The 22,777-nt window shown below is 43.4% G+C and overlaps 3 protein-coding genes across 20 annotated transcripts; 1 reads left to right on the top strand and 2 right to left on the bottom strand.

The window, feature by feature from the left end:
- Positions 1-43: 43 nt before the first annotated feature.
- Positions 44-5,518, bottom strand: LOC106660571 (ubiquitin carboxyl-terminal hydrolase 16). Of its 12 annotated transcripts, none has more exons than XM_014383598.1 (14): positions 5,429-5,518; positions 5,198-5,266; positions 3,947-4,352; positions 3,693-3,874; positions 3,465-3,618; positions 3,225-3,389; positions 2,938-3,156; positions 2,586-2,857; positions 2,342-2,523; positions 1,782-2,259; positions 1,442-1,703; positions 1,088-1,354; positions 826-1,010; positions 44-749 (listed from the first exon to the last, which is right to left on the bottom strand). In XM_014383598.1, the coding sequence occupies exons 3-14, from the start codon at positions 4,172-4,174 to the stop codon at positions 677-679; spliced, it is 2,667 nt and encodes an 888-aa protein (XP_014239084.1). In that variant the 5' UTR covers positions 4,175-4,352; positions 5,198-5,266; positions 5,429-5,518; the 3' UTR covers positions 44-676. The 12 variants fall into 12 exon arrangements, with proteins under 12 accessions (XP_014239084.1, XP_014239087.1, XP_014239088.1 ...); XM_014383601.1 differs by having other exon boundaries at positions 3,947-4,337; XM_014383602.2 differs by lacking the exon at positions 5,429-5,518 and adding an exon at positions 5,328-5,345.
- On the top strand, positions 5,454-18,742 carry LOC106660569. 7 transcript variants are annotated; one of them, XM_014383590.1, is made up of 11 exons: positions 5,454-5,543; positions 8,135-8,852; positions 8,927-9,611; positions 9,686-9,941; positions 14,581-14,751; positions 14,826-15,003; positions 15,081-15,314; positions 15,400-15,603; positions 15,676-16,335; positions 16,423-16,664; positions 16,748-18,742. In XM_014383590.1, the coding sequence occupies exons 3-11, from the start codon at positions 8,963-8,965 to the stop codon at positions 16,959-16,961; spliced, it is 2,808 nt and encodes a 935-aa protein (XP_014239076.1). In that variant the 5' UTR covers positions 5,454-5,543; positions 8,135-8,852; positions 8,927-8,962; the 3' UTR covers positions 16,962-18,742. The 7 variants fall into 7 exon arrangements, with proteins under 7 accessions (XP_014239076.1, XP_014239080.1, XP_014239079.1 ...); XM_014383594.2 differs by lacking the exon at positions 5,454-5,543 and adding an exon at positions 5,568-5,800; XM_014383593.2 differs by lacking the exon at positions 5,454-5,543 and adding an exon at positions 6,098-6,425 and having other exon boundaries at positions 8,138-8,852.
- Positions 18,743-18,883: 141 nt separating this feature from the next.
- Positions 18,884-21,719, bottom strand: LOC106660325. The gene is made up of 6 exons (XM_014383259.1): positions 21,665-21,719; positions 20,064-21,589; positions 19,678-19,992; positions 19,377-19,603; positions 19,181-19,316; positions 18,884-19,111 (listed from the first exon to the last, which is right to left on the bottom strand). Exons 1-6 carry the CDS (start codon positions 21,717-21,719, stop codon positions 18,884-18,886), a joined length of 2,487 nt encoding a protein of 828 aa, XP_014238745.1.
- Between the last annotated feature and the right edge of the window lie 1,058 nt (positions 21,720-22,777).

Below are 22,777 nucleotides of genomic sequence, written 5' to 3'. Positions count from 1 at the left end.
ATTTTTTTCAACATGATTTATTACTTTAATATTATTACTGTTATTATTTTTTATTATCACTATTTATTAATATTATTATACAAATTAGCATTTTTATCTTGCATATACATGCAAATGCAAAGTATTCAATAATTGTAACATTTTAAATCTGTTGGCTATCTGTGAGCATTGCAGGTTTTACACACAATAATTTCATTTTGGCTCAACATCGTGTGGCACAAAATATGTGAATTTTATTTTGAAGCTTTCGTGAAATTGACGAAGCAGTTTATCGTTGGCAACAATAAAAATGACAAAATATGCGCAATATAGCAGAGCTTAATAAAATTTGAATCGAATGCAATAAGCATTAGAAGAAGTTCTTTTCTTCTTTTTTGTTTTAAAATACTAATAAATTTTCATAATTTTGTTGATGTACATCTGACAATACACATAAAATGTATATTTAAAACCTTAATGGTACGTAATTCTTTTTAATATCTCTTTTTCTCGTGTCTTCAAAAAATAATATTTATGACGTCTGAGAAAATTTTTTATGTGTACTGGATGGTAGTATACTTTACTTGAAGTATAATTTATGCAATAATTGATAAGATTTTTCCTTTTTCTTTATAATATCAGCACGAATCGGTGAGTTTACAATGTAGATAGTTTGTTTAATCGGAGAGCAATATATCTATAATATTCTTTCGTAAAACAACAAATAGGCTTCGCTATTTAAAACCGTTTTCTCATCAACCTCGGTCACTCTGTAAAAACCAAAATTGACGCATTACAAAAGTAATCAATATTTTATTTTATATTATCGATGGTTATAGCTTTTACCTCGAGTCGGAAATGTAGTACCATCGGCCATATGGAGGTTCCACATTAGCAGGGTCTTTTTCATTGGTTGAGGAGTCGTCGCTATCCACATCGGAGCTAATATTACTCGATTGTTTACTTTCAAAACTGTCTCTGTTTGGTAAAAATGACCATCGAGGGTCATCTCTTGTTAAAGGTGCTCTTGACTAAAAGAAGTTAATTAAAAATCAAATAAACTTATCCATTATTCAACATTTCAAGAAATATAAAATGCTAAGCTTACTTTGACGTAGGAGACGTAATGTCCTCCGTATAAAGTTCCGCTATGCTCAACCACACCGTACAGGGCGTACATCTTTGGTGTGCTATCTTTACTGGCTGGTGCTAAATCAAAGACCAAAGGAAAACTTACATGTTTGTTAAGTTTTCTAAAACTAAATTTGGTCATTTGAAAGCGTTTCAAATGTAGAATAAGTATAGCAGGTACGCGTGAAACAAGATATTGTTTTGTACTATCCTGACAGACCATTTTTACACCTTCTTTTTTGCCCTAAATAAATTATAAAACGAAAGAAAAATGATTAGCTCGATCATCAATTGTAGTCAATGCCGTTATACACCCTTAAATAAAACTCACCTTATTTTCTCTTTCTGTACAAGCGTCGCACATGACTTTGTTGTTATCCGTCATAAGCTCTTGGTCAGTGAATTGGTTGAGGCATGATTTCACTGAGCATTCACCTTCATTTACTTGGTACCTACTAGATGAATCCAAAACATTCGACAAATCTAGCTTGATCAAATTCGATGTCACATCACCGAGGCCATTTGATCTTTGCGGTCTGGTATACTTTTTTTTGGTGGACGAATCATCGTTCAGTGCATTCAGATTTGTTTTTCTGTATGAGAGAAAAAAAAAGTTACAAGCAAGTAAGATTGACTGCTCATTTATAAACGTTCAAATGTGTTTTTCTTACTTTTCCGAATCTTCTTTGTCACTTGATACTTGTTTATCATCTACGTTTCTGGATATTGGGCTTGAAGAACTATCTACGTTTGAGACCGGACTATTAAAGGGCCTAACAGTTGTTCCTTCTGGGCTCGTTGAGTCTGAAAGTAATTGCGAAGATGTTGAGCGCGACGAGCATTCGATTCCGTTATTTCGATTATCGGATGATAAATCAGTCATTTGAACATCAGTCGAACTCGGCGAAATATTTAAGTTATTATCATTGAGATTAACTAAATCTAAAGAGGACGTAGACATGTTGTTTTCCGCGCATAAATTATTGGATTCGACATTGTTAATGTTTTGATCGGTTAAAAGGTGATCTCCGGGAGATGCAGGGCTTGTTAGTGCTGATGCTTTTTCAGAGCTATACCCTGACTCACCAATTTCTGGCATTGATAAATCTTCATTCTCTACGTTATCTTCCACGTCTGCGTCACTATCCTCTGTAATTAAATTTCATATTAATGTTATTATAATATTTTTAACTCTTGTGCTAAAAAGCTAATCGCAATAGAATTTACTCACCCGATTCGTTTCCTTTATCGCCTGCTACATTATTAGTATTAGAATTATTTATATCATTACGGTTTAATTTTTTATTCTTCTTTTTTTCAGCTCTAATAGCTCTTTTTTCCTTACTTGTTAGAGAAGCTGAAGATTTATTGCCCATTGAATCGTAAGAATTATCTAAATTTGAGCTCTTTCTCCTATTAAAACGAATATTTTGTAAATTTAAATGTTTCATATTTAATTTAATTATTTTACTTACTTCAAATGAGATACAACGATTTTTTTCTCAGTTATTTGAACAGGTAAGCTGAGGTCTAAAAATGGTTCTGTTCTTATCGATGTGTAATTACATTTTTGACATTGAAGAGTTGATACAAGTTCTCCTCTGAAAGCTCTTTCTGCTCCCAACAATTTTGCCATTGCTTGGATTCCATAAAATTTTACTTGCGCCTTTTTACTGTCTTCAACGGTATCCAGTGAAGTAACTCTACCCTTCAATCCAGCATCCTCTAATATTACTGCTTTATATCGCTTTGTAAAATAAAACAAAAATTAAATAACACAAAATAAGTATGATAGAATTAAAAAAAAAAGAAATAGCTTCAAATTACCTTTACATCTTCATTTCTGACACACTCTAGTAAGTGTCTCAGTAATTCATGAGCATCATGTTGTCCACCATCGGTACACTGCATTGTTTTTCTTCTCAATGCATTTAATAATTCAGAAGGTCTGTACACTTGACCTTCCCCTTGCTGCATATCTGTCAACGTTTTTAGTAATACAGGTGTGAAAGTGAAGTTATTATCTAGTTTTCCTTCAATGGGAGGCTAAAAGTAAGAATAGGTAGATTTAAAATTTTTATACAGAAGAATAAGCAAAATTGAATTATACTCACTAATTCAATTTCTTCATTGTCATTTGTTTTGCATTTTCCTCCAGGTAAGACAAATGTTTGATCAGGTTCAAGCAAATCTTCAAGAACTTTTACTAAATAAGGTGTTTGAGCTAAACATTGTAACACTGAATTGAAAAAGCAAGTATTTCCTAGGTTAACCAATCCCTAAAAGATAAATTATACATTAAATTTAGGTTTATTTAAAAAAAAATATTATTTAAAATTAAATTTAAAACTTACTCCAACTTTTGGAATTGAATTGACTGTTTTATTATTTCCATTGTCTGTAGACACGTTGTTCTGACATAAAACAGGCAATTCAGGCTTTTGTACAACTGGTTTGGTCAATTTGATTATGGATTTTATTTGCTCTATGTTTTCTTTTTGTTTTTTTCTGTAAAAATTAAAAAAGAAATATTTCATTAAATTTGTAATTAAAATTTGAGCTGTGTTTAAATGAAGATGTACTTTAAATGAAGGTATTCATCGCATTTGTAACACCAAATGCCCCAGTTTTGCAAATTTATTACAACATGATGAGGGTCACTCATTGCTTTAGTCGAGTGCTTCAAAGAATGAGATTGGTTGTTTCTTCCACAGGCTATGTGTCCGCATTGCAAGCAAAGCCATAAATTGAGAGATTCTTCTTTCTAAAAGAGGAAAATATGCATGGTTAATACGAATCAGTTATTATAAACTAGACAAATAAATAAGTAGAATACCTCGCTATCATCATCATCTTTGTCCATATCATTGTTGAAATTCTCCTTTTGGCAATCTTGACAAACATCGTACTTCTTGTCCTTGACATTTTTTCTGATCTTAGGAATAGAAATAGACTTGTTGAAGTGTGGACAGTCTGTTTGGTTCATAGCATTATTATCGCTAGATGCTGTAGAATCTCCACTTGCATCAGCATTGCTATCGTGAGATCTGCGTTTTCTACCCATATCGCTGAACCAGTGATGCTCGAGTCAAAGCGTTCTTCAGTCTTATTTTCTCTCTTTCTCTTTATAGTCGAGCTACACGGTCGTAGAAAGTCGAGAGGCAGTAATCCGTCGAACTGGCAGACTGTTAGAGCATTGTCTCTCGAGTTGCACGGGGAAAGACTATCTGCACTGACAATAGCTACATTAAAGTAAAAAAGGATTGTCAATGTCGTCGGATAAATCAGCAGATAAATGAGCAAATGCTAAGCGTGTCAGTAAGCTGCGAGAATTGTTTATGCCAGCAGCGACGAGGTACGTTATGAGTTGCGTTAAAGCGTGTGACTCGCAAGGTAAGTGGAAAAGGATAGACTCAATTGGGTAGATGGTCGCTACCTCGTGGCGTTTTAGCAATGGTGAAGAAAGGAGAGGTTGCGATAGCGTCAGTGAAAAAAGTTGATTAAATGCCAGTTGCAGTAGCAGTAAGGCGCGAGCCACAGAAAAACGTGGATGTATAGGCTCGAGACTGGAGATTCGCCCGTAGCAGATCTTGGTAAGCAGACGCAGATGTAGCTCGCAAGTTCGAATGTGAAACAATGCGATTGAACCGTACCTAGTGAGCGACCGTATCGGCTGATTATCGAGGATACGAGAGACGACGAGAACTTAATATGTAATACGTTCGAGAGCGACTCAAAAGTCAGAGTTGAGGCTCGGAACTCGCTATAAACTGCTGGAGCCCATTTACAATAGAGCACGACGAACAGAATCGCGAATTACGAGCGAGTCGCGAGCTATATCGAGATAGAGGCACGTATTGTGATGGTCAAATGTAATGTAGGGCTCGGGGCGCGCAATTCGGGAAGTAGCGAAAGTAAGATGGGTGCTAAGGTGTATTGCAGCAGCAGCAGCAGCAGTATGCAGTAGTAGAAGTGACTGCAGCAACTGCAGTGAGCAGGGCACCGTAGCGGAGAACACGAGGCTTATAGCGTTCACTGGGAACTCTTGAAATTTAATCGTACACAGAAATAAACAATCGATACGTACATTATGTGGGGATGCAGGTCATGCAGGGCACATGGATTTGCAGTTTGGTTTGTCGTCAGGCAGTTGGAGCTGGAGCAGAAAGCGTAATTGGCATTGAGTATAAGCAAAGTTTCGTGTTAGCCGAACTCACGGAAGCAAGGCTCCGTAATATGTAGTACAGCCAAATAAAGCTGCTCAACTAGACAATACGTTATACGGCTCAAACGGCTGATAATTGGCAGGGTACATTACCTATTAAAGCTTATACATCAGTGCAGTAATGCAGTTTCATGCTGATCGCTGCGGATGATTCTACAATCGAGGGATCTCCGATCGGCAGTAGCGATTCCTCGAAAGAGGTTATGAGGTAAGACAGTTGGCTGATAAAGCTCGCGTAACATCAGCAGATCAGAGCAGTTTTTTGGTTGCGAATCATAACTACGCTTTTCACGGTTCTAGCAGCGCATCGCGGACCGAGAGAGCAGGTCGCGAGTCATTAAAATCAATCCGCGCCAAGTCAGTTCGAAAGCGCCGCCGCAGTTCACCTATAAACTCGCTGCGTATATGCAGCTACAAATAAATAATCTTGCTATGAGCGCGAATGTCTCGCGGAATCAGCGACAGGTAGGTAGTTATGGGGGGGACTCGTTCGTAAATTTTAATTTGCATTAGCAAAGAAAATCGTGTACATGGCCAAAGTTTGGCATGTCATGGCAGCGGCAAATTATTGCTAGTGCGTAAAAGGCGGAGCTTGCGAATGATTACTGATCGCGGTTATATATAAGTATAGGACAGAGGCTCGGAGCTTTAGACATACTCGGACGTCAATGAGACTGCAGGAAAGTCGAGAACTGGAGACGGCTACGCTTGCGCAGAATTTGCAACGTTAATCTCGTCGAGTGGCGACCGAGCGAGTGTGACTCGCCGCCCGCGCACACGAGTATCGCTGCACTTGTCAGTCTTGGCTTTCGAGATCTAGCAAGTTCAGGTACAGTGCGAGAATTAGCTACGAGTCGCGCCATGTGGGCCCTCGGCCACTCGTCGCACTTTGCAACGTCAAACTGTCTCGCGCTCGATTGAAAATCGCCAGCGAGTACATCGAGCCGTTTGCCGCGGCGTGTCCGCGATCAACCTTTGCTCCAGTTCTTCGTTCGAGTAGTGCGCGACGATTGTGCTCGACTTTCCCTCGCTCGCAGTCCAGAAAATTCAGCAGCGACCAGGGCACACGGTTGAGCAACGCAATTGCGACGTGAGTAGGTGCAACGCGTGGATGCGTGAATTCGCGCGAGCTTATTGCAAGCAGCGCATCGTATTGATTCGGCTCTTTGTTGCTGCTATCGAAATTGCGTCAATTTGCGAATCAAACTGCAAGCGTCAAAAATTGAACTTGTCACGAGGTATCGTACAGTGTTACAGGCCTAGTGTCGAAACTCGTTGATAATAATTCACCTCACTATTTGTTTACTATCGGCGAGTGGCAGAGACGCAGACTTCCCAGTGGAATAAAAGTAGGCATAGATAGCCCGGTCGTAGATAGCAGCCGCTTGGAGAAGGCGCTAAAAATAGAAAATTTATCGGAAATTATTACGCGCGCTGCACAGCTGCGCTAATTGCTCTAATCCAATCGCGAATCGGCCTAATTACGTGGGGCTCGGAGCCGGTCGTTGGCCTTTCCATCGCAACTTCCCTCTAACGAATCCCTTAGCCATCGGCATCGGCGAGCGCAAAAATTAGACAAACGCGAGCGGAAGAATAGCGAAAAATTAGCGGAAAAATTAGCGTGCTTGCAACGTGAAAACGGACACTTTAGTCCGAGTGTCGATGGTAAAAGAGCGACGCGCATGACGCGTTAGCTGGATACGTAGCTGCACTTGATTCGAAAAATCTAGCAATCAGCGCGTGAATTTTAAAAAAGGGAGGATCCGAAAGCAACGGTAGTGGCGGCGTGCGCGAGCCAAGCAAACGAGCAAAGCATTTCTTGACGCCAAGTAAATATAAACAAACAGCTGGCAATATCGAGCGTATTGCGCGGCATCTTGGCGAGGTACAGCTCGGAGACGAGCAGCAGTGCTCTGGCTGCTCTGACTCGTTGCGTGGGTGGCTCTCGGGGTAATATCGATCAGCAGGAGCGCGCCAAAGAGAAACGAGGCTATAAGGTGTACGTAGTGTAGGTAGCCGCGGGCTGCACGAGGTGCGCGCGCATCGCGGCGGGGCTTGTTGACCAGCTTGCACGAGAATCCAGAGAAGCGAGCTTGCGACACGCATATCCATAATCCAGCCGCTCGCCGCCTTCCGAATCCCGACTCGGTCACGAGTTATGCGCTTGCCTGTACTTTTTATACGACGTAGACGAGATCGCGAGCAATCCCGTGCATGTGGCATGTGCTACTGCGCCGCTGCGATGTTTTGCTCGCGAGCCTACGTGCAGCCCAACACGCCTGCAGTCGCTCGCGGAAGCGCGCCTGCACGTCCGAGCGAGCTTGCGAGCTATCGAGTGCCTGCGCAGACCAGCTGTGTTTACTACGTCGCAGCAGAGACTCGTGCCCGCCTCCAGTACGCCTTATTCTTATTTACTCTTTCTCGCAAAAAGCTCGATGCATCATTTGGATTACAAGATCGCTTTCATTTTGCGCGTCGGTTACGTTTTGTGTTTGTAACGAATCGGCCCTTGAATTAAAATCAAACGATCAAAAAGACGATTGTGGCGCTCCGCCGTCCGACGCACACGATGCATAATTTTTCCGCGCCAAACATTACGTATTATATAAGTAATTTATATACGGCAGAATTTCATCGGGCCGATCGATTCGCATGCCTTGCATCGACGTTCAAAAATGCCAACATCTAATTACGTAGAGCAGTGCATATAACCGCGCGAGTTGACACTAGTTCGAGTTTACGAGAGAAAAAAATTGGAATTACACGAGCGTAAGTCGATTAATTTTTCTTCTGTTACAGCAGGCAGCAGTGAGTAAAACGAAGCAGTGCGACGGTGCACGGTGATGTGGTAAAAGACAAGTTTTTGGCCGAGCTCGAGGCCGCAAGCTCCCGAGAGCGAATCGCGCGTCACGAGGTGCGCACTACCCAGTAAGTCGGCCGTCGATAGGCACATCGAGCTGCATACATGCTAACCCTACGACTAGTCTCGACTCACTTCCTCAAGCAGCCATAGAGGCCTTTTAATGCCGACAAAAAGAAAGAAGAAGAAGAAGAAGAAAGGAGCACCAGTTCCGTTGCAAACGCGTCGCCCTCGGGCCAGCGAGCCTCGAACGAGCCTCGAACGAGCCGTGCAATTGGACTAGTTGTAATTGTACCGAGGCGCTGTCGAGTGATAGGCCCAAAGAGGACGCTAGTTGTGATTGTGCGCGGCCCGCGTCCTCGGACTCGGTGGTAGCGGCCGCGAATCGCCAGTCGCGATCAGCAGCCTACGACTCGAAAGGGGCCAGTTGTCGGAGCGGCTCGCAACCGCGTCCTCGGTGCCTCGGGAAAAAGCCCGAGCGGCTTTGAGCTCGTCGCGTCTCGGCTCGGCCTCGGCACGTCGTCCGACCGCCCCAGTCCCGGCATCGTAGCGCAGAGCAGAGGACGCCAGCCGGAGCAGCAGCAGCAGCAGCCCCTGCCTTTGCTCGATTACACGACGTCGCATTTCAACCTGTGGAGAGTCGCCAAGGAGTGCATCGTGAGTATATCCCAACTCATTCTAAATCAAAAGATACGTGTGCCAATCTGATGGATCGTCGTGCTCTTTGTCAGTGCGGCAGTGGCTCGAGGTGTAGCAGAACGAGTGGAATGAGAGGCCCTCAACCAGAGCCATTCTACCAGCAAGCTCAGTTGCAGCTGGACCGAACGAAGGTCACGGTAACTCAGCCATTGCCGACGTCATGCTCGTCGACCTCCTCTTCCTCGTCCTCCGTTGCTCCCGCTTCGTCTTCGGCTCTTATCCAGCAGCAACAATCTCAATGTCCCAGCCACCAACGACGCTATCAGCAGCAGCAGCAGCAGCAGCAGCCAACAGGCAACGGTAAAGAACACGAGTCACGCCTGGCTAAAGTCAAGAGGGTACTACTGGGCCGGATCGTGGCGAACCACGGAGCCGGCAATAATGCCGGCTTTGGGATCGATCTCGACTGCGTCAAGCTGCACAACGAAACGGGCGTGCCGAAGCTCGTCCAGCGGCTCTGCAGCTTCTGCGAGTCTCGGGCCTTCGAGAATCCCGGCCTGTTCGAGGCGGCGGCCATCGGGGCCGCTAGCAGCGCCAATCGCAAGCTGGCCGAGCGCCTGAGACAGAGCTTCGAGCGCCGAGGCGATGCCGATCTCGAGAGCGCTGCCGCTGGCTGCCCGGCTGTGGCGCCCATCCTCCTGCGCCAGTACCTCGAGGAGCTGCCCAGACCCCTTCTCGGCTCCTCTTGCCTCTACAAGATCTGCCAGCTTCACGCGCGTGAGTATAAAACTACGCTGCTACGTCTATCAATTATTGAAAGTCAGTGGCTGATGGTCTTGTTCGTTATACAGACGAGCGCTGCAACGACCAGCAGAGATGGGCGGCCGACACGCGCCGCCTGCTCTGCTCGGAATTGGCCCCGAGGAACCAGCGCCTCTTCTCCTATCTGCTGCTGTTCTTTAGCCGTTACGAGCAGCTCCACGGGCCCAGCAGGGCGATCCCGGCGACTTTCGGCCCGCTGCTGCTGCCCGGCTTGGCGACCTCTGCTCCGCTGCTTCGCGACATTCTCCAGGACGCTCGCTCGATAATCGCTGCTCAGTACAATAGGTGAGTAATTCCCTCTGGCATTCGTCCGCGTGTCGAGTGGGGATCGTTGCGCTGTGCCTGCTGTTAATTGTGCCTCGTAAGCTGATACGACAATGGCCGCTCCGAGCCGAGCCGGACATTCGATAGCCGGCGACGATATACGGCTCGGACAAAGTGTTCCAGGTCGAGCTCGGGCGACGCCTTGCATAAACAAGCCTCATTGTTATGTAGCCGCTCGATTCTCTCTTTCAATAACACGATTCAATAACGCGCGTCCTCTTATCGCTGTACATATTTATTGCTGAGTCCATAATGCACACGAGTTATAATTGACTCTCCCGCAGCTCCGCGCGGCATTTTGCTGCCATGTGCACTCCTCGTACACGATCGTGTATAAGGCATCGATGTACCAGCGAAGCTTTGTCGGAGCTTCGGCTCGTAAGCGAGTCCCGACGCGTTGCGCAAGAAAACCAACGACTTTTCTTCGACTGCGAACGCGTTACGCGATAAGCGAAGCCTTAAAGCTCATTAGCAAAGCTCGGCATCTGCTCGGAGCTGCTACGATCTGTTTGTGCTTGTGCGCACGACAGACGCAAGGTTTCGATGAGTCGTTTATCCTCTCGTCGAGTTGTCGAAACTCGACGCGGACGTTTCTCGCGACTCCGAGGTACAAAAACCTTGGCTGGGTTACTGGGTATTTTCAACTCTTGTATCTCATCGCTTCCAGTTTCAAGGACTGTGCAGACAAAACAACGTCTGTTGTCGATCACGTGTTTGTTCATTTAAAATTCGCCGAGCAGCAGCAGCAACAACAGAATGTAGACACATGCATATTGTAAACAAACGCACGCTCGCATGCACGCGCCCGAGTGGCTTAATCGTTTACAATTGAAGACGTTTACGAGCTTGCGTCGCGGCAAAAGCCCAAAGTCCCCCTGCCTCCCAGCTGACTTGCAATTGAGCCTATTTATCGCGCATCCGATTCGAAATAATCGAGCGCGTGTCGCACACAGTGCAATATTGGCATAGCCCCTGACGTTTCTACAGATATATAGCATCGATGTTTTATCGAGCGCCAATGACGTCGGTCAACGACAGCTCTCGATATACACGATCGTAACCGTGCGCTCTCGGGCTTTGTATTTCGACTCGGGCGCGCGTCAGTCGCGACCTTTTAAAAATATCCCTCGACCGAGCGCTCTCGAGCTCTCGTGCTCACGGATTTAATATCTATCGAGACAACAAAGCTTTTTTAGCTGCGCATTGTCGCACGCCCGACGCGCTTGTTTATGCGTGTCTGCTGCAGTCGTGCTTCCAGCCGACGCGAGCTTGCAGTCTCGCGCACAAAGTCTAATTCCGAACCGGTTGGCGCGCGCCACATTTTTTATTTGTTTTCAACTTTCTCCCGAGCGATTGCGCGAAATCGTGTCGACCGATTGATGCACTAGCGTGACGCAAGCTCTGTCTCTAGCTTTTCTTTCATCGAGCCGGTCAACGATCGAGCAAGTACACCCCACGCGCGTGGCGAACTGATAAAATTGATTGCGTTTAAATTGACGTTTACTCTTACTTTCATCGGCCATTAGCTGCGATAAATGACTAATTTATTGGATTAATTTGAAACGGAGTCGAAAAGCTCACGAGTCACTATTATCCTGCTTATTGGGGCTGGAAAGCTCCCAGCGTGATCGACTTGTCTGACTGACAAATTTTTTAAAATTATTCTACATTATTCCGAGGGAAAAGGGGAAAAGTTAAGCAAAAGCATGGGTTATCGTTTTCCTATAGGTTGGCGATCCTCCGGGCGAGATGGGAGAAGCCCAAGTTTCGGGGAATTTCCCCCATGATTCAATGGCTATTATTTGTTTGTTATGGTAGGCGGCGTCGAGTCGTCTGCTGTATAGGCTGCAGATAGGTGCGTGCTCGCGCGTGCCAGTGGAATATTCCGCTAGCTGCGGCTGGCGGATGGGCAGCGATCGGCGCGCGAGTCGGACGACGAGATTGGAGAAGGCGAGCGAGCGGCTCGTATAGCGTCGAGCGTGGCCTGCTGCTGCTGCTGCTGCTGCTGCAAATCGAGCTTGGAGTCCGCGTGTCTAGCATCGACCTGCAGTAGTGCAGTGCGATACCGCTCGTATAGGCTTCTATAGCTCGTGCATACGTCGTTCGGCGAGTTGTTTTAGCCCGACGTCTTTGCAATGACTTTACTCTCTGCACTTGGGCACGCGAACGTACATATTGTGTATGTAGGTGAACACGAGCTGTACTACGTGCACATGTACATAGATCGAGAGAGAATTTGTCGGCGGCGAGCGCACGACTGCCTCGCCGCAGCTATGCTCCTCTCTTTCTCTCTCCCTGCAACGATCGCTTGCTCGTCTTTTTGTCTGCGTGCTATGCGGCGCGCGGCCGGCATTTGGCCGACTCCCTCTTATTCGCTCTCTCGTTGGCTGTTATTCGCGCTGGCTTCCGAACGCGACTCTGCTACGTCGGTACAGCGACTCAGTACGGTCTACCGCGTTCGCCCGTCCGCACCGCTTGCTCGTCGACTTACTCGTCGAAAATAGCCCTAGTAGTTTTGCACGCGCGTGGCCGAATAGACGTCCAGCGTCCACGCAAATTGACTTATCTGCCAACCGATCGAGCCGCGAACTGCAACGGTGCGCGATCTTGCTGACGGATTCGACCGAGCGTCGAATAATTAACGATCAAAGTCTAGTCGTCTTCTAAATGTTTCATCGGCTTCTCGAGAGGATAGTCTGTGACTTGAGGGGGCTACGCTGCAACAGGAGAAAACTCATGTTTGTCATCACATGAGCTCCGAGCAGTGCCGAGCCGATTTTGATCGATGCGGTGAGTTTTCAATCTACTATGCAGCTATTTCGCTCTCTCTCTCTCTCTCTCTCTCTCTCTCTCTCTCGTCTGGAGGTGCGTGTGCCAGGCAGCTGCCTGACTGTCTACCAGTGCCGTCAACTACACGTCTTTTTTCATCGATTCGTGAAAGTTTCTCTATACTTACTTTTCTTTCGATACAGTGCATTGCTCGAGTTGCCTATACCAAGCCGTTTGTTATACTGTTCGACTTGTTTACATATACCAATCGTATAATATTTATGTACGTATTCGAGCAAACAATCAGCGACTAATTGCGAATACTCGCGACTTTGACACATTGAATTTCCGTTTACGCTGCATAAAATAACCGTGAATAACACTTTAATCGAGGCAACCGCGTGCTGCTTGGCCATTGGAAATCTTCCTCTGTGCCGCGTGCACTTTTTGCAATTTGCGCTGTCAATGCGCCTTCTAACACGCACGCCACACAGATCGAAAAAGCTGCCGATTCATCGGCATTCGACTCGTGCATTGATGCTCGTGTGTTCCGGCGCTCCAAATATTGCAGCGCACGATTATACTACTCCCGAATCGAGTATGACATCACCTGCGCTCGCCGGCGATCTGCATTGTCATTTTCCTCAACTACGATATAATTCAACTTTACGAGCGCGATACGGAACCGCCGAGAAATGATTCGCCCGCGCTGTTATTCAATTTAAGCGAGTCCGCGTATAGTTTGTTTTCCAGATCTTGGATTCTTTTCGCGCTCGATCGTGTTTGTTTAGAATTTCTTAAGATTTGTTGTTTTTTGATAGCGCAAATTAGCTTCGAGGCAGATGCGCGTCAGCGAGCTTGATTGCCGCAAGCTCTCGTGTTCGGAAAGTCACACAAGGCACTCGAAACTACGATTCAACCGCAAACTGTGATCCATCTACATCAATCCCATAAATGAAACACTTCGTTTTAAAAAGTAACAACACGATAAAAATTCTCATTTGCGTCAGACTCTTTGCAGCAATGTTGAGTGGCAACTGACCAAGTATAGCCTGTCGTACAATGCATTAGACTCGGTGTTTTGCTGTACTTATTTAATTTTTGTGATAAGATATATATTTACTTTACCGCTTCACAATCGTGCTCTTGAAGCAGAATCTAATTCAATATGATTAAATGCTGAAATATATTTATTTAAACGCCATTCTACGGCTGATGATGAACAAATCTCTATTTGCCATGAGCGCTTTATGCAATATCTTTTCATTTGCGTCACCAAATATTTCTTTACATATCGTTCTTTCTTTACATAGAGCATTTAAGACTCTATAGAACAATCGATGACATTAGCTGATGCATTCACCAAGTGAATATTTTTTTTTCACATCGTATATATAATGTGACTTGGTCACGCCATCGATATCGTTTTCTTCATATCTCAAATTGATATTTTCATTTGTCAGAGCTCAAAAAAGACATTAATTAGAACGTCTAGAGCAACGTATTTCAGTCATGTTTGCTCGGCCACGCGTCGAGTACATTGACGTTTTTCTGACGACACATGCGTGCGTAAAGATCGCGTGCCACTTGGCAAGTGTCATGCTTTTATACAAATATATACAGTCAAATTATACGTACATATGCAAAGCCTTACCTTGGCCTTTTCTTTGATGTACGATATGACGCTTTGGCCATTCACCCAGTCGAGCATTTAGAAATTGTGAGATTTGATCTTTTTTGAAAAACTGTCGCGAAATTTGGCATCGCATAGACACATACTTTTAACTATAATTTTCATGTTATTTTTGTTTAACATAATTTATTTTTCTAGCTTAAACAAAAATTCAATGAGCAACGTTTTAGACGTTTGCACCAAATCGAAAGCCAAGTGCAACTTGTACGAAAATTCGCCAATGAACTCATCAGCCAGTCTAGGCGCCAACAAACCATCTAAACGCAAGGACAGAAGCGATTCTTGCGGACAAGAACGGAAACTCATTAGGTAAAAGTTACTCCGAACCATGATGCATTTCTAATTGCAATAAGGTTATTAATGACGATAATCGAATTTTTTAGAAGTAACAGCGAAGAAAAAATTTGGGACAACGTCAAGGTATCGAAGACTGAAGAAAACGACAACAGAAACGAGTCCACGGAAAAAGCAATTAGGCGTGTCAGTAGCCACGAAGATTTCAACAAGTCTAAGCATTTACTATTACTTTCAAAACTACAAAAAGATATGGGGCATGGTCCGGTAAGTATGACATTTATAGAGCTCAAAACTCTGCTCGAGCTAGACAATTATTGACTTGTTTTTTACGCTACTTACAGCGGCATAACAGCCTACCACTACAAGAAAGGACCAATTCATCACCCGTATCGTCCAGGCAGTCTCTAATTTACTCGTCGGGTGAGGTAGTGCTTGCCACGGAAAAGTACGACTGTGACGCTGAGCGATTAAGAAGTAGCGAGCGCTTCAGCCGTAGCATAATACCTAAAGGAAGAAGGCAAGTTAGAAGATTAAAGCTCCACAGGACCTCTCTCAGCGATGAAGCTTCCAGCAAGGTTTATAATAAGCTCACTTTTATTGTTTTCTTTATTTTTTCGTAGAAAAGTAAAACTTGGATATTTGGCTCATTTGTATTTTCAGGAAAATGAGTCAAATAGACCAGAAGTGATCTATACCATCGGCGGGGACTCGATTAGAAACGGTCAGCAAGGTCAAAGCTTTCTGGAGATGCTCAGTAGTGGTCCAAGTAGATCACCGTCACCAGTCAGGCCTCCCTCCTCGACGCCAGACGATGCCAACAATCCGACTTTGGCTAATTGGGGCTTTCACATGCGTCAGAATAATGTATACATCAATTGCCAGGGACCTCTCAGCATTTTTTGTTCAAATTATCTGAAACAATTTTAATTTTTCTAGGATGAAGAGACCAGCGAACGAATCGAAGATATGGTATCACCACGAAATTCCATTTTGGTACCTCGACGTTTTTATTCCGAAGAATACAGCAACGATCAAGAGAACGCCACGAGTGTCAAAGACTTTAGTCTCAAGACTCTAGCTAAGCAAATAAGCAGCTTGAAGAAGAGAATAAAGAGGTACGAGAGCGAATTCGAAGACAACTTTGGATACCGACCGAGCCACTCTGACAAGATGAGCAACCGCGACATTAAACGACTCGTCACGGAATTGAACAAAGTTCGCAAAGAGCACAAAATTCTCAAAGAAGGTGTTTTTGGTTCTCTGTTGGGCTCAAGATTTAATCGCGAAGAGCACAACAATAACAATAACATCATTGGCAACGAGAGCGAGGAAAAGCTGAGGGCGTCGAGCATGAACGAAATGGTCGTGGATGTCGAGAGAAAACTGTCCGACAAACGCATCAAGTCTAGCCGATCCGACAACATGGAGGAGCTCAGTTATGAGCAGTTGATGGAAGAAAAAACTGCTGTGCAAAAAGCCCTGCTGCATATAGAGAACATTTTCGGTAGGCCTGTCTCAAAGGAAGACCGGACGATCGTGAGACCTCTTTATGACAAGTACCGTACTCTCAAGCGACTTCTTATCCGAGCTGGAGCGGTAAATACAACATTCAATACATAACGCAAGATTATGCCAAACGATTCAAGAGCTACCGCTTAATCGATTTAAATTTGTTTATTCTAGAACCAGTATACTGACAGCATGTCGGAGCTCGAGACGATTTTAGAACACGAGACTATGGATTTTAGCTCGACTTCTGGCAATCCTATCGATTGCGAGCGTAGAGCCAGCGAGCCCGACATGTCTCACCGGGGAATCCTCGATTGCATTGACTCGAGTTCCGAACAGATCACCGACAGCGACAGTCAACACAGCAGCAGCGAAAGCAGCCGAGGCATCATCGAAAGTTTACACTCCATGTCCAAGTAAGTGAGACGGCTCGTTTTTGCTTCCAACTTATTGCAACGCATTTGCTGCAAAAACTCTGGCTAACTCTCTGCTTACTTAGGGATGATCTGCTCCTACAACAACGTATAACAAAGGAAGAGAAGAAGCGTCTTAGGAGGGCTTTGAAGGAGCTTGAGATGCAATTCGAAGCTCGGGCAGGACGTCGAATGCAGCGTGCAGATCGAGGGCCGGAAGTCAGCATGATTTATGAATCGTACAAGGAGACCAAGGCCAAGCTGAGGCTCGTCAGTGCTCTGCTCGCCAAAAACCCGTAAAGTTGACTGCTTTCAATTCAAACCTGATCGATCACACTTTTACCGTCATTCGTAAATTGTTTAGTAGTATCAATCAACTTACTCATACTAGAAATTATCGAATTTTTCACCGTTATGTGCTGCTCCGATGGTATCAAGTTATTTGTAACTTCCTTTTTAATCGGTAATCAAATTGTAAGCATAACACATTCACGTTCGAGATAACAGAATATTTATGAGTAGTTCTTTCAGCGTCATTTATGATATATCTATGTCACGCACGAGTTTTAAATAATCATGTATAATAGCATTTAAATGACTTTCTTTAAACGTGTACTTAGAGGTCATATTTTTTACGTATTGAATACGATTTTTAAAATATTTACAATTGTTTAATACCCGAAGAGCTAATGTCTTATCGCGTGTGGTTGTGGTAAAATTTGCCTTCTAGCTCGTTCCTTGATTTTCAGAGAAGCGAATTTTTAAGATTTTGCAGATTTTTTTCAAAGTATTTTTGTGAAGGAAAAGTCTTGTAAATATATAAATATATAAATATATAAATATATAAATACTCGTGCTCTACATGTAAAAAGAGACAAAAGTTGTTATCCCCTGTTGAAGTTATTTCTGTATACTATCTACTGTTATGCGAATTTTATATTTTCATGATTTTGTTCAACACTTCGATACTATCAGAGGTGACGAAAATGAATTGCAGCATTTCTGTGAAATTGTATCACCCCGAGAGTTTCTTGATACTATTTATTACGACGATATCTTTGTTAATTTCTAAAAAAAACTGATTTTGAGATCGCCGGTCATTGTATCACGTGGATTACAAATTACGATGATAAATGTAAAAATTACTTTAATTGCTAATTTTTTTAGACCAAAGAATTTTTTAGTCTGTGATATTTTAGAAAAGAAAAACTTAATTTATCACATTAATGAATTGAACAAGCAAAGTGAAAAATGATGAATGAAAATAAAGTAATGAATTATAGGTTCATTATGTGGAAATTTAATCGATGGTACTTAAAATAATTTTTCACTTATTAAGCATGCATTTTTCACATTTTCTCTTTGTACCATGGCTGTAAAGAAGGTTGAATAGTAAAATTTTCAACATTCAATTTTGTGTATCGGTAGTAGTGAAGCTTTATAAAAAGAAATTATCGATTGAATGTAACAATTGGAATAATTTTAAAACGCAATGAATCGTGTAATTAATGGTACACACAAATGTGCTCTAAAAATTATAAAAATCATCATGATACAAAAAAATGAATGTCTTTTTCAAACCAAAAATGCTGTTCGTAATTAAAAAAATATATTCAACAATATATAAGTGAAATGCAAATAAATCCAAACTACAAATCATGGTATCGTTACAACGAGATATTTAAGCGTAACATGTTTTGAAATACATTTACAGTTGTAAATTGGACCGAATTCAAATGGTATAGTGTCTTTTGGCACGGACTCTCCCTGCCGCGATTGTCCAATCATTATAATTTTATGTGTCAAAGTGTAATGTTGAATATTTTTTAACGAATGAGTCGAAAATAATATAACTTCCAAAAGCAGATAGAAAAAGCTTAGTGACATTGTCGAAACAAATAATTGAAAAATTAGAAGCATATTGTATAGCATTGAAGAAAAGTAAAATAAAGTTTGTAATAGTTGAGGTAACAAGAAGTGCAAAATAATATGAACAATATTTTTAAGTGTTTCAACGCGTAGTGTACACGTGGATCGTTGAATACTATATATAAATATGAATAAAGCTAATTCAGATGAAATTATTGTTAAATAGTCCTTTATTTTTCCTTGCACGAAAAACGAAAAAACCCGTATTTTACAGACGATATAGAAAACGAGACGATACGTAAAATTAAACGAAATGATGTTGACAAAGTAAAGAAAATCGGACGATATCAATATTAAGCCATAGCCAAAGTTCTTTGGAAATTTTGGATCTCGCGCAAGAAACGTGTGAGCCTGACGTAGGTCGTCTGGTCTCGCTGCTGAAGACCAAAGTTCTGACAATTGTAAAATTGATTACTAAAGGTATCCAACTGAGCAGAGCTAGCTTGCTTTGACTTGGACCGACTCGACGTTATGCAGACGAAACTGTTGCGCTGTTGGAGTTGCTTTTTCAACGAAGCGATCTAAAATTTTTAACGAGCCAACGTTTAGTTTTGAATTCGAAGACAGATGAAAAATAAGCGATAGTGTACCTCTTGGTAGAGAGCACAGAAAGCGCCTATCTCCTGGTCCTTGGCCACCAAGGCAGTTTCCATATCGCTCAGTTGTTTTGTCGCGCTCTTGTCTTTGTTGCGCACTTCGAGTTGTTCTTTGAATTTTTCTTGTTGACTGAAAAATAAAAGAGCAGTTCTATAAAATAGAACATCTTTAGGATATTTAATAAGGTACCTAATCATCTGTTCGTATTCACGATAAAGTCTCATCAAGACTTGCATAACGTCGACGTCGCTGCGTTTGCTGGCGTTGAAAGCGAGCCCGAAGCCAGGCTCAGGCAGAGTCTCGAGTCCTCTCACAACGGAAGGCTTGGGATTGGCAAAGAGTGTGCCACCTCCTCCGAGCCTCAGTTGTTTTTCTTTGACTTGGTGTGGCGCGCTCGATGCGATTGATTTACCGTCCTGAAAACACGACGACGCATCATTAGAATAAACGAAAAGAAGAACGAAATCGAAAGAGAGAAGGAAAAAGCGACCTCGTCCTCTTCGTAAAGTGGCTCGCCGAAGCTCATGGAATTTCGCGCACGACGAGCACGATCGGGCTCGCTCGGCTCCAAGCCAACGAAACTGCTGGTTCCCGTTGGCCAAGAAGTGCTGCAACTGCTGCTTCGGAAGGCCACTGGCTCGGGCCGACTCTGGCCGTAGTAGGCGGATCCATCGCAGTAGGATGCGCTGCTTTTGAGGTGCTCGAGCAACGACGATACCGGCTGCATGCCTCGACTGACCTTCCGAATGAGGAGCGAGCTTATGCCAGGTACAGCTGGCTGTTTCGTTTTTATCAGACCTAGAACCTGCGAACGAAAGACACGCGAGTAAAAGATCGGCTCTCCGAATGGGGGGGGCTGGCTATCGATAGCTATACCTGCTGGACATTGAGACCAATGTTGTGGCTTCGTGAAAGCGAAGTACCGACGACAAACGGTATGCCCCGGACTTGCAGTTCGTGCTGAAAGGAGCGCTCGACCTGCTTCAACCTCGAAGACTTGGTCGGCAATTGATAATTGCGAGTTTCAAAAGGGTCGTTGTAGTCCTGCGTGCAGGCATTGGCCTGTTGGGCTGGCTGCTCTTGCTGCTGCTGCTGCTTTTCTTTTTCATCGTTGTCGTCGTCGTCGGCTGCTCCTCCCTCGTCCTGAATACCAAAGTCGCGAGGTGATATCGCCTGCTCATCCTGATCCCTCGCGTCGCTGCCTGCGTAGTTATGCTCGAGAATCTGCTCTATCAAGGGCGTAAAGTCCTTGCCAGCGCGGCCGAACTGAGTCGGTCCAGCCGTCTCGTACTCCGAGTTGGAGTTCGATCTTCTGGCCTGCGTCCTCTGTCCTTTCTTTGCCTTCGTCGCTAGTCCAGCCGCTTGCCTGATCTCCGCCATGTGTTTCTGCTGTTTCTCGAAGGTCTCTTTGGCCCGCAGTTGCTTCGACTCTCGAGCTTTCAAATTATTCGGATGGCGTCTTTTTACCTGCGCCGCTGGAAATGCACTTGCGCTTCTGTCGGGAGCAGCACCTGTGGACGTTGTTGTCAAAGCTGTGCAATTATAGTCAACTGGAGCTGGGCCAGCGACATTAGCGATGGACGTACTTGACGAGCGCTTCGGCTTACGCGCTCGTTTCGGAGTAAAGACGTTGCCGCTGTCCTTGGTCGTGACGGTGCTCTTGGAGTACGAATTTTTCAGCCGTCCTTGAAACTTCTTCTTTTTGTTTTTATTGAGGTTGTTGAAATCGGGTATTTTGATTGGTTCGTTGTAAACCGAGCCACGCTCCGCCCCGATCCAGCCTTTTTTTCTCGGCTTCGGCTGCAATCTTTTGGGCCTTTTACAGTTGCTTTTGATGCTCTCCGAACTGATTTTTGTTTCAACCTCGAGAATTGGACTCGCGTCTCCAACCATGTGCTGTTGACGCGAATTTTGCAGCAAGTGCGAGGGCATTACCTCGGACATGTCGAAATTCGAACGAGGCGTCATGATTATTTCCATGCGGTTAAATTCGTTGTTTTCGTGCTTGCTCTCGAGCTCGTCATTGTCCGCACGTTTGTCGTGCATTTTTACAGAGTCCTCATCGTCATCGTCGTTGGCACGATCTGAAACGCTGTCTACGCTCATCGATGACTTTTCCGATTGGACAACGATCGTTGGAATAGAGACGCAATCCTCGGTATGTTTCTTTGGCTGCAGCAGCCTCTGTTGTTTGGATTTTCTTGATTTCAACCTTTCCCATTCGTTCTCGAACTTGTCGTACTTGGCTGTAGCTTGGTCAGCGCTCTCGATGATTTCAGGCTCGAATCGGTGGCTCGAGCGCGATAAAGTCTCCTCGAGATCCAGCGCAGGCCTCGAATCTTCATCGCTCCTATCGCGACTGTGCAGCCAATAGGATCGAGGGCCCCGCCGTCCATCATCCACTGCATTGTCGAATGTCGCATTAAAGTTGCAGTTGACGTTAGGCGAAGCAAACGTTCAATATTTAGCTAACTTACTCGACGATGTTGACACTCTCCTCGTTAATTGTTGCGGCTGGTGACTAACTTCCATGATGTTATATCATTGGCGTTGCTTACAAAAGGCTATACTGTAAATTTGCACGAAAATTTTGTCAAACTTTTGAAAGCGCGATTCTTTTCTAAGGCTAGATTTTGATAGCTTACGGTGATGGCCAAGTACGAACTGAATTTATCGCTGAGAAGTTGCACACGCATGCGTCTATTTTGTTTTTACTGCTGGATAGCCTCATACGCTCAACCCAACTATTAATCTTGTAATTGACGAAATCAAACGTTTAAAAATTTAGCCAATGAAATTCTTGCTCATCTTTGTCAAAGAACATTATTTAGGAATTTTTTTTATCGACGAGTACTTTCAATCGATTCTTAAAGTTTTATATGACGCTTCAATCCCTTATTCTAGACGCTTCATGATTCGACCAATCACTACTTGACATGGGCTGAAATTTTCATGAAAATGATTATTATAGGTAAAAGTGGTATTTTATTGTTTTTGGAGAAATAAATATTTACAAGTTCTTATTGTTATATTTTAAAAGCAGTCGGTTCATTTTCATTTATTCGATAAATGGTGAGAGTTATACCTTATTCACAGCTCTCCTACCAAAAAAATAAATCGATTTCCCTTATATATGTTTGCTTAATTGATCAGAACAAAAAAATGGAAAGAAATGACTTCAATTGTGTTGGTCATACGCAGCATTTTTCATGAAAATTTGTTTCTTGAAAGCTCATTCGAATTTTACCAGAACTTGCATAATAAAAATTATGTATATATCAAATAATAAAAATATACTTAATTCTCAACGGTCAATTTAAGAATGTAGAGTATATAACGCTTACTACTACAATTACCAAAAAACAATTCAATGAATTAGTAGATGCTGACCAGATAATTTAAAAAAGAAAACAAAAGATGGAAAGATTTTCAGACTTTTGAATCTACGTTTGCAAGCACATGACTTTTTTCAATTAAAAAATGAATTACTCCGAAATTACCTATAATTGTGATTATATGATTACAAAATTCAAGAAATGCAGAATTGTTATAGAGGAGACATTAAAATAAATAAATTTTTCTGCAAATCT

Source organism: Trichogramma pretiosum, unplaced genomic scaffold (assembly GCF_000599845.2).
Source record: "Trichogramma pretiosum strain Unisexual culture from Peru unplaced genomic scaffold, Tpre_2.0 scaffold27, whole genome shotgun sequence".
NCBI classification, from domain to species: Eukaryota; Metazoa; Arthropoda; class Insecta; order Hymenoptera; family Trichogrammatidae; genus Trichogramma; species Trichogramma pretiosum.
Note: the sequence above shows the minus strand (reverse complement) of the source record. Positions and strands in the feature narration are given on the sequence as shown.